This window comes from Condylura cristata, unplaced genomic scaffold (genome assembly GCF_000260355.1).
Source record: "Condylura cristata isolate star-nosed mole 26May11 unplaced genomic scaffold, ConCri1.0 scaffold00016, whole genome shotgun sequence".
NCBI classification, from domain to species: domain Eukaryota; kingdom Metazoa; phylum Chordata; class Mammalia; order Eulipotyphla; family Talpidae; genus Condylura; species Condylura cristata.
Window position 1 is genome coordinate 1,947,892 of NW_004567117.1, and position 11,379 is coordinate 1,959,270.

An 11,379-nucleotide genomic window follows, 5' to 3' on the forward strand; every position below is an offset into this window, starting at 1 on the left:
GCATGGGTGAAGTCCCTACGAGGAGGGAGAGAGAAAGATTGGAGTTCTGTACCAATACCTTGTGCATTGCCTAACACCTCTGCAGGACGAGTATTGCAGAGGGTTAGAGGCTTCACCAGAGACAGAGTGGGGAGCAGAACAGGCAGATTGATGAAGTACACTGCTGAGGGGAGCAGCGGGCCGGTCAGGAGAGGTCTGCCTCGCCAATGTGCCTCTCCTCCAGGGCAAGCGGGGATCAAACTCACGTGGAAGTGGCTTAAGCTTCTTTGTGCTGTGCTTTAACCCGCTGCGCCACCAGGGAGGGCCAATTATGTATTATTTTAAGAGAACTCCAAGGGCAGAACAGGTGTTTCTTGGTGGCACTAGGAAGGGCCACCAAGAAGCCCAATGTAGCAGCCCAATGTAGCAGCACGTAGACGGTTTTCACCCAGGACTGGGGACTTTTTAGGAAGGTACCCATAAAGGAATTGTTCCAAAGAATATAAACAGATGAGCAGTTTCCCAGGGAGGCCTGGCTTTGTGTGGTGGGCTGCGGGGTTTGGCATGTGGACTCACTCCATCCCCACGGCTCCCGAGGGACCAGCTCCTGTCGCTGCACTGTCCCAACACGTGCCAGCTGCTGTTACCAGCGCCTTGGACAAACGGGTGTGCAGTGCCATTCAGGAGAGTGGAGGCCAAGACTTCATCGCTAGGGCTAACGCAGAAGATGCAAGCGAGGCTGTTACGGCTCTCTGGTGCCTCTAGCGGTCTATCTGTGTTAGTGTTATGAAGACTGAAGTTCCAGGGGTTACCTGTGCTTGTGCTGAATGCACCGCCCCAGCGAATTAGCCCTGGATTCGGTCTGTGTATCTATCAGTGTAAATATTCTCATCTATATCAATCTGTTGATCAATTGATCTATTGACTGATAGATATGCACATACATTGTCATTTATTTAGGCTTTATTTTTCCAACTAGATTGGAATTGCCATTTTTATTTATTTATGCCTACAAGAACTGGGGTACAGGCCAGAGGTGCTGGGTGGGGGGCCAAGAGTAGGTGAGAGGAGACAGAGTAGGGGAACAGAACAGGCAGATTGACTGAAATATACTGCAAAGGGGAGTAGTGGGTGGGACAGGAGAGGTCGGGGGATCTAACTCCCCTGGCTGGGGAATCGAACTCATGCTGCAGTGGCTGCAGAGGGCCTCCTAGTGCTGTGTGTTAACCCCGTGTACCACCAGAGAGGCCCCTACATTGGAATTTTTATGCACAAAGATTTCTCCCGTGTACCTCCCATAAAACCAGTCCACTGTCAGGAGTATCAATTTTAAATAGCATGTTGTCTAATTTTTTTATGTCTTTTTATGTTGTCTAATTTTAACTCTACAAATGGACATAACTGGAAATTCAATGACTTATTAAGTAATTTGCTATATGAAAAATGGAAAGTATAGTAACGAGCCAGTGCTACTAAACTGTCATTTGAAGTCCATGCTAGCAGTGCAATCAGCCAATTTAAGGAGCATCTCCGTTGTAGTGCCCATGAGTGTCTTGCCAGCACATTGCCATTCTGGAATCAGACCTCAGTTGTTCACAGGAACTCGGCCTGGAGTTTATCCTGCAAGTGTCACATGGTGGCCCCTTCACTGCTTGTATCTGAGCACTTGCCAGGGCCAAACTATGTGTTCGTTTTTAAAACACATTACCCAAATATCAAGGAAAAGTATCACCCTATTTCTCACATGGGAGAACTGAGCCTCAGAGCCTTCGTGTCTCAGGACATGCAGTGATTAAGGAAATGCCGTGGGACCTACTCTTTCTCAACTGCCAACCTTGAGCGACATACCCGAGTCTGGAGCCCAAGGAGAAAGGGCCGCTCCCTGTCCATAAGAACAGCCACCTCTCAGATCACCCTGAGCTGCTTTTCCCTCTTATGTCACCAGAGTTATTGCACAGTTGGTTTCCAGTTGGATACCTGCAAGGATATTGTGTCAGATTAGTAGTCCCCAATGTGGGCTTCCTAGGAAATGAGGAGGACCCCAGAAGGTAAGTTCCAACCTTGAGTAGGAAGACCGGCATGCAGCCTCTGAACTTTTGCCCTGATTACCAGGAGTTACACCAGCTTCCTCGCTTACACAACATGACACACAAGATGCCCACATTTTGCCAAGCTGGCGCTGCAGGGAACTTGTTCACATTCTCGTCCCGGGTGAACAGGTGGACAGCAGGAGGTCTATCCACGTTATACCTTTAGGTTTAGACTGTGGGCTTGCTCTCAGCTTAACAGCATCTGAACTGAGATGCATGGGTGAAGTCCCTACGAGGAGGGAGAGAGAAAGATTGGAGTTCTGTACCAATACCTTGTGCATTGCCTAACACCTCTGCAGGACGAGTATTGCAGGTATAATAGTACTGACTAGTATTAAAACAAGGTGCAGGGTGACAAGAAATGAGCAAGTTCAGAATCAGCACACCTGGAGCAGGGGTTTGAATCAGCACCTGGTTTCATACCATGGTGGCTACACTGCCAGGTGCAATCCCTACCATAGCACTGGTGACCCTGGACCTCTCTTTCGCCCAAACCATTGTCACTATTTATGAGGCCTTCCAGAATCTGTGTTCACAAAGCCAGAGTCAGCCTGTCTATTTTTTACTTAGTTCCTAGTTTACTACTGGCACTCGGGCTATTATAGAAGGAGAGATAGACTCAGGCAGAATCAAAGAAATGGAAAAACAGAGCCCACATCTTAGATGTTAGGTCCAGGCCCTGGTGGTCAATGGAACATCTTCAGGGTAAACACTTTACTCTGACCTTATTAGCCACGGTCTTGAATCTCCTCCCTAAATGCAGCCTTAGCGAGTGCTCCAGTGACTTAGCACAGGTGACCGCATAAAGTTCTCATTGTCTTTAAGCTTCGGACAAGGGAATTGCTGGCAGTGATTCTGGTCTCCCTCTTCACCCTGCCTTAAAGACAGCCACCCTTGATTGAAAAAAAAAAAAAAAAAAGGACACTCAATCTATTGTTCCTCTTCCTCATCCTGTTTCCTGAGAACTGGGTCATTTTGGGTGAAAATCTTTAGGAATACATTCAACTCAACCCTGCCATTCTTTTCAAGAGCTTGGGTAGGGTAGCAAGCTGAAGTGCCAAAGTCTATAAAATCAAGACATTTCTGCACAACATAAAAAAGAGTCCAATGAAATGTTACACTTGTCAAGCTTATTCAACACATGCTAGATGAAACTTTCTCCACTTCAGCTAAATGAACAGCAGGGTTGATTCACTAGCTAGCAGTGAACAAAGCAACACTGTAACCCTAGTGCTCTTAGTCCACTGACTTAGCCACTGGTCCTTAGCACAATGTCTAAAATGTGTTGCTATTTCCCCCTCCCTGTTTTCATATAGAAACTCTGGGAACACAGGAGCATTAGGTTTCTACTTTGAGATGCGCCCACTGCCCCCATCAATCCTTATTAAAAAAAAAAAAAAATGGCAGCAGACAGTCTAGTGGAGGAAAGGGGTGGGGGGAGAGGGAAAATGCTCACTAGAAGGAAAATAAACCAGGAAACAGGCTGTTCAAGGAAACTGATTGTTTCAGAGAAATTGAGACAAGAAGAGAAGTCAGAATTCATAGAATATTCTTGAAAATTGGGAAGGGGCAAATCTCTCAGGAAAAAAAGGGGAAACAGAACAGTATTTGTACTTTTCCTGGAGGGAAGCTGGGAGCTTTCAACTAAGAAAATTGTGCCAAATGAAAGAGCAAACCACAGACTGACTATAGGTGTGAATTTCACTCCAGTAAAATGAAGCTAATTCTCCCCCCCAATCCCAACCCCTAGGTCAAAAAAACAAGCATCTTCATAGATCACCCTGGGGACTAATGTTTACTCTGCAGGAGCTAGTGGAAAAAGGCAGGCCCAGGAGCCAGGTCTGAGCTGGGAAGTGTTTGGAGTTACAGAGATGAGGTAGTACTCTGAGGCGTATTGCTCAGGAATGTTCAGGTAAAAATTTGAGACACCATATCTTATCTTGAGGCAAGGGAGATGCTGGTAACAGAAGAATGAAGCACAGACAGGAGTAGGTCCCAGTGGACAAAGTGAATGTGACATCAGAGCCGAGTGAATGTTGACATAGGATGACGTCAAAGATGGGAGCTCAGAGAAATAAGACCCTTGGAAAGTGTGTGTCAGGCCCAGCTGTGATATCTGGGGTCACTGGGATAGGTGAGGATAGTGTCAGAGGGCAAATGTCTGACCCGGTGGCAAGGGGCAGAGGAATAGTGTTGGCCTCCTGGGCACCCTGTAACAGCTGGAAACACACACCCGAATCTGCCTGGGGCTGAAGTAGCCTCAGCTATGCTGACCTGCCTGTCAAAGTGCTTGGTGTGGTAAGGTATAAAAACATTAAAATGAGGGCCCTCCCTGGTGGCGCAGCGGGGTAGCACAGCACTGAGAAGTTAAAACCACTTCCGCATGAGTTCGATCCCCGCCTGCCCCAGAGGGGACCACATGGCGTGGCAGACCTCTCCTGACCTGCCTGCTGCTCCTCTCAGCAGTGTACTTCGTCGATCTGCCTGTTCTGCTCCCCACTTTGTCTCTGGTGACACTCCTCGCCGCCCCTGAGCCTCTGGCCTGGACCCCAGCTCTGTATGCACAAATAAATCTTAAAAAAAAAAAAATTAAAGTGAAATCATACATTTTATTTATTTATGCATACAAGAACTGGGCTACAGACCAGAGGTGAGGGAGGTGAGATGATTCACCAGGGACAGAGTGAGGAGCAGAACAGGCAAATGGACTGAAATACACTCCTGAGGGGAGCAGCAGGAAAGGACAGGAGAGGTTTGTGGTGCCATGTGGGTCACCTCCCTGGCCGGGAATCTAACTCCTGCTGCAGTGGCTGGCAAGAGCTTCATGGTGCTGTGCTCTAACACATTGAGCCACCAGGGAGGGCCTTTGAAATCATGTTATAATATTAAAGTAAAATAATATAATAATATAGAGTGAAATAATATTAAAAGTTTTGACCCACAAAGGACTAAGGATGAGTCCTCTGTGTTATTTACTTGTAGAAAACACAATTCCTTGTCCATTTAGATCACAAATTTGCACAGAAACAACAGCTAGAAGAAACCCAGAGTTCCCTATGGACAAGTGGCTCTAAAAGGAGCCACGTGCACCAAGTATAGTTCAGCTTTAAAGCATCTGCAGGGTGGCATGAGTATCACCACGGACAGGTCACAGGCCAGAGCAGGGCTGTATCCCAGGTGCGGGCTGGCAGTCCTTGCTCCACTTACACACCCACACCTCAGGCTTTCTTCAAACCAAAGCCCACACTGATGACCAATGGCTAACAGCTCACGGCTGGTTCTAGAGCTGTTTATTTGTCCCTGATCTTAAAAGAAGACACATATGTTGGTTAAATTATTTTCTTGGTAAAATGCACTTATTTACTAATAAAAGGGTTAGGACATCCTGTACCAGTATGTCCAGTTTAAATTAAGGAACAGAGTGGAGCCGGCAGCCAGCCAGGCCATGATTAACGTCACCTCGCCTGTGACTCACAGGGATCTTTAGCCTAGACAGGTTTCAAAGACGAATAGAGAAGAAAAGTGTCTTCCTCTCAACAAACATCACAGGTGATTTTCTTCCAGGTTCGTTTGGAAGCAGGTAGACTTTTCAAAAAACTACAATAGTGTGGCTGAACTCACTCCAGAAGCTTGGCAATTTAGGAATGACTTGTGAGATTAGACATAGGCTAAAGTTTTAATCTGTCAACATTTCATAAGCCAGTGGCCTCTACTTGGTTTGACCCAGTGGAAATGTCACACAGATACACTTCAGGTTTGGATTTGGAGACAGTGTTGTAAGAGGAGGGTGAAGCGCTGGGTCAACCTCTACTCCAGGCAACTCCAGTGACTCTTACCCTCCAAAAACAGCCCAGCTCCCTGGCGCCCAGAACTGGGGAATGGGTGGGCTTGCATTCTAATGCCAGAACAGGCTGGAGGTACATTGTTAAAAATTGTTCCTCCACGGTAGAGGGGTAGGAGTGGGGGTGGGGTAGTTCTAGAAGGAGAGGAAGAAAAGGAAAAGGGCCTTACTTTGCCACTAAGGTAGGTTAGTGAGACACTCGGCAAATCTGTTTTTCACCTTCCCTGGTCCTAAGGGGTTTGTTTTTGTTATTTGTTTTTAAAAGAAACACCGTGCCAGGCCCTCCCAGGTAGCACAGTGGGTTAAATTAGCACAACAGTAAGATGCTAAAGCCACTTTAGCTCCAGTTCAATCCCCACCCTGGAGGTGACCCACTTGGTGTGCAGCAGACCTCTCCTGACCGCCTGCTGCTCCCCTTAGCAGTGTACTTTGTTCACTGTTCTGCTCCCCACTCTGTCTCTGGTGAATCCTCTCACTCCCCCTGCACCTCTGGCCTGTACCCCAGTTCTGTATGCATAAATAAATAAATCTTAAAAAAGAAAAAAGAAACACCAGTGCCTTCCAGAAAGATCAGCTGTATAAGATGGCATCTCTTTTTCTAACCTTGAGTATTAGGCATGCCCTCAGAAGCTTACAGGTCACCCTGTGCTGGAAGTGAGTCTCCCTGCCTTTCCTTACATGCCCCTTGCCCCTTATACAAACACACACCTCACCCCTCAACACCTGCTCTTTAAGGACTCCAGGACCTCTCTGTCTTTCCCAAGAACTTCGAAGATCGTAGTAGCTATACTTTCAAGCAGTATTTTTAGGATTTTCAGAACAAGGGTTAGTTTGCGAAGATAAACTTAATGGACAGGGAGAAGACGAAAGATGGGGTTTGGGGGGTGGGGAGCGGGCAGAGAGTGGGGAGTGCGGGTAAGCACCTCAACCTGGAGGCTGCGAGGTCTTTCCCCTCCGGAGCAGGGCTCGTGGAACCACCAGGACCCGAGGAGCGCCCCGGTCAGTCCCCCTCCGCCAAGCCCCACTCGACCTGAGAGTCAGCTCTGGCCGCCTGAGGTCCCCGCCGGCCCCCACCCCGCGCACGCGACCCTGCCGCGATCCCGAGGTGTCGGAGGAGCCCTATCCCCGAACCCCAAGGAGCGCCTCCCTTGTCCCCAGGACCAGGTCCGTATCTGCCTGGAGGCTGCATCAGCGGCCAGCGAGTCCCCTCACCCTACCCACCCCTGCCACCCAGGAGTGTCACCCAGGCCACCTTTAGGGAGTCGGGGGAGGAGGAGACACGCAGGCGGGCGGCAGGGGAAGCGCGCGGGACCCGGGCCTGGGGGTGCGCGGGGGCCCAGGGTGCAGGAGGACTAGGGGCTAACGGGACCCCGGTTTAGAAGCGTAGCTGGCGGGGTGGGGTGGGGGGGCGGTTTACAAGTGCAGCGGGAGGCAGCACGCTCCGGGCGCGGGGGAGACGCGCTCCCGGCTCAGGGGTCAGAGTCACTGGACGCACCCGCGCAGGACAATGCAGGGGGTGCTGCGCCCAGGGGCTCATCCCAGGGGCGCAGGGCGGGCGGGGGAGCAGGCGCAACCCCAAGTCGGGCTGAGGTGGCACTTGCCTGATGAGGGCACCCGCGTAGTCCCAGGCGCTCTCCATGGCGAGTCCCCGCGAGTCCCTCCGCTCCCGGGCCGCGCCGCCTCTTAAAGCTCAGGGCCGCCCCGCCCCGCCAGCCTGCCCCGCGGGCGCGACCAGCCCTGCGCCAGGACCTCGGGAACCCGCTTGCCGCTGCCCAGAGCTGCAGTTCGCATTTTGGGAGCGGGTCCACGCCCCTTCAGGGTCCCTCGAGGGCACCGCCTCTCTGATACAACGGCAGAAACCCAAGTCCACGATCCTGGAACCCCAGATGCGTCCTGTGGCCTGACGAGTCAGCCTGACGTTGGCCATGCACTTTCTGGGGGCTGAGGCGGTTGGCGGCGACATCACCTACCTGGGAGGCATGGCTTTGGCTGTGGGAAGGCAGAGGATTTGTTTTTAAACCCGACCGGGAGTGGGGAGAGTGAGGAGAGTGAGGTGCAGGATGAGTACATACTTTACCCCAAGACTAGCTGGAGCTCCCTACACCGAGGCCCAGCTCAGCAGCACAGCTGGCTCTTTGTGGAGGTGAGGAAGCCTCAGCAGACACTGGACACACTGCCTTTCCCCCTCTTCAGTTGCTTCCAAGCAGTGTGGTGATTTGGGAGACTGTAAGAAGGACCCCACCCACCCACCCTGAGAATTAAGGGGTAAAGGAACCTTTCTGACTTCATTAACAATCTTTTAGCTCTATGGAAGTGACTGTCTCAGAATAAGGGAGACAAGAGAAAACAGTACCAGGGCTGAGGGGGATTCTAATTACTTGTTGCCTTGCATTGAGCTCTATACTGGAAGGTGCAAGTTGGCACATTTTGGACCTCCGAAGGAAGTGTCATAGATCTCTTAATTGCAAAACTGAAGAAGTCTATTTAGCAGGTTAAGGAGTGAAATGCACCTGTAATTCCAACTCTTTAAAACATTTAAACTTTCTGGGATAGGGCGCTACTATTGCATACTCTGGCACACAGTGACTTTCTATAAATTATTAGTGCAGGCTGCCTGCCCAGTTGTCAACTCTGCTAACAAAGAGATGCAGCTGGACCTGGAACCCTGCCCCCTCCTTCTGACTCAGCCTGATTTTCGCACATTGACTTGATCACACAGCAGTGGCCTGCCCTCCTTTACCACTTAGTTCCCAGAAGCAATCACACATTTCTCCTGTGTGGGGGTCCTGGCATCAACAGCCTCATTTGACTTGTAGGAGCGTTGAAGCCAAAAGCAATTTCCTTCTAGAGTCCTGGGCTCCATTCACTGGAGCCTGCTGGGAACTTCCTGGACCCAGGGCTCAGAGGGAGTGTTCTCCCTCCCACCCCCTCCCCCCAGGTCATTATAAGCCTTTCCCACTGACTGGCTGTGGCTTGAATGAATGTTTTTGCTCTCCCCCTCCCAATCAATTTATTGAAGTTCCAACCCCCAAGTGATGATTCAGAGGGGAAGAGTGTGGGAGGTGCTTCAGCCAGGAGGGTGGGGCCACACGATGGGGATCAGTGTCTTATCCCTGCCCCCTGGAGACATCTTTTTTCCCTTCTGCCACAGGAGTAAACCTTGAGGAGCCAGTTATGAAGGGAGGAGAGTGTCTCAAGAACCTGCCCACATTGGCATCCTGATCTTGGATTTCCAGTCTCCAAAAATGTGAGTAATAAATTTCTGTTGTTTACAACTGCCCAGTCTGTGGTGTTTTGTGTCCCATACAGACTAAGGTAAAACTTCAACTTTATCAGTGAGAAAAGGAGTCTAGTCAATCAATGCAACTCACCTTTGAAAAAAGTTTTTATTGGGCCTCACTGGTGGCGCAGGGTTAAGTCTCAGCACTATCATGCTATTGCATGAGTTTGATCTCTGGCCAGGGAGCTGACCCACATGGCAGAGCAGACCTCTCCTGCCCCACACACTGCTCCCCTCAGCAGTGTACTTCATAGATCCCCACTCTGTCTCTGGCGAATCCTCTTACCCTCCCGTACCTCTAACCTATACCCCAGTTTTTGCATGCATGTAAAAATAAAAATAAATCTTAAAAAAACCTTTTTACTGTGAAAAATTTCAAATACAAAGAAACTAGAAGGACGGTCTAATGAGTACCCCATACCCAGACTCAACCATTGTTAACATTTTGACTTCTTTGTAATTTATCTGTTTATATCTGAACTCCATTCACATAAAGTCCTTTAAACGACCTCTCTTAAATAAACAAGAACTTCTCATACATACCATAATGACATTTTCATTCTTCACAAAGTATAAGGATCTCCTAATAGCACAGAATAGTCAAGCTTACCAGTCATCCTGACTTATTGGAACCAAGCATATAAAGCTCTCTATACATGCCTGAGATGCCAGTGAATTAGACCCCTTCTGGAGCAAATGAAGGTCAAGATCACAAGAGATTCTCATACACGAATAACCAAGCAGAGCACTAAGTGTAATTCATTTACTTATTCATAGCCCTTAAAGATACCTGTGTAGCTTGTTACTGGCAGGCTGAAGGCCATGTTAGCAGTTATAAGTGAATGCAAATTGTAAAGAAAACAATAATAAATTCTGCCCAAGAAGTGTCCCACACGGATACTGGAGCTGAGAATTGAAGAATGAGGGAGGTGAGTGGTGTTTCGGGGTAGCCGTGACTATCCTATCTGTTTTAGGAAGAACAAAGGCACAGAGGGACATCAGTGTCATATGTGACAATCCCAGGTGTGCTGGAATGCTGGAGAGCGACTTTTGAAACCAGCAAGGAGCAGCCATGTCGGAACTAATCTGCACAGCCCCAAATGCACAGTGGTTTCTGCCCTTAATGGGGAGCCAAGGAGGGGGGGGTGGAGGATCTGTTCATACATAGGTTTGAGCAGACCACTGGGAGTGGTATAAAGACTGAACTAGACTGGGGGAGCCTTTGGGAATCCAAATAATAGATGCCAAGGGTAAGGCCTGGGCACTGAGAGTGGGATGGGAGAAGTGGGGGGGCGCTAGGGAAGATTTCATGAGAAGTGTAAATTAGCAAGAAGGGGAGCAGCTGGAGAGGACTTGGTTTGGGTGACCAGAGAAGAAAGGACATTCTTCCCTGAGATAAGAACCCAACAGTGGAAGTAAGTTTGTTCTGGAAGCTGAGATTATTGAAACCCATGCCAGGTGGACCATGCTGGCCAGAGACCTGGGCCAGCACTTGGGGAGAGTCTGGGCTGGATCTAAAGGATGGCTAGCTACCCCCCTGCTCCTGGGTGAAAATCTGTGCTCCTGGGTTGCCCCAGGGGCGTGTGTGGAGAAGGGGAAGAGGGGCAGTTGCAATACTGTGCTTGGCTCAAAAGCCCCAGAGAGGGCTAGCAAGAAATGGGTAAGAGGCCACCCATGTTGGCCTGTCTTGGAAGGGATCTTTCCAGCACATTCCCTTCTTCTGGCTTGTTCACAAATAAGCTTTCTCATTTAACATACCTTTATTCAGAAACAATCATGTTCTACTGCAGCTGAGATTAAATATTCAGCAATCCTGTTGCTTGTTAAGTCTGCAAAGATGAGTCAAAGCACCCATGAAGACTTGACACAGACCTCAGCAGGTGGCCAGAGTCTCAGCTTCACAGGTACAGCCACGCAGACCTAGCTCCCTGTGCTGCAACTGGCTCACTCCTCATGGGAAGGCCGCTCACTCCTCTCTCACAGTCCTGGCAGCCCACTTGCCCTGGGACAGATAAACTTGGGCTCCTAGGCTGGCTTTTATCTCACCCCAGCTGGGTAAGCTCAGTGGGTCACTTAACCTGGCCCAAGCCTCAGCTCATATAAAGAAGCTCTCACTCTCTCTCTTTTTAAAAGATTTATTTATTCATACAGAACTGGGGTACAAACCAGAAGTGCAGGGGCAGTGAGAG

At 49.5% G+C, this 11,379-nt stretch overlaps 1 protein-coding gene across 1 annotated transcript in view; it reads right to left on the reverse strand.

Annotated features, from left to right (window-relative positions):
- Nucleotides 1-7,549, reverse strand: part of CIDEA (cell death-inducing DFFA-like effector a) — a 21,116-nt gene extending 13,567 nt beyond the window's left edge. Inside the window, exons 1-2 of the mRNA XM_004683971.2 lie at nt 7,512-7,549; nt 556-694 (exon numbers count right to left, since the gene is read on the reverse strand). Of these exons, the coding sequence (XP_004684028.1) occupies nt 556-694; nt 7,512-7,549 (177 nt within the window). The remainder of the gene's footprint in view (nt 1-555; nt 695-7,511) is intronic.
- Between the last annotated feature and the right edge of the window lie 3,830 nt (nt 7,550-11,379).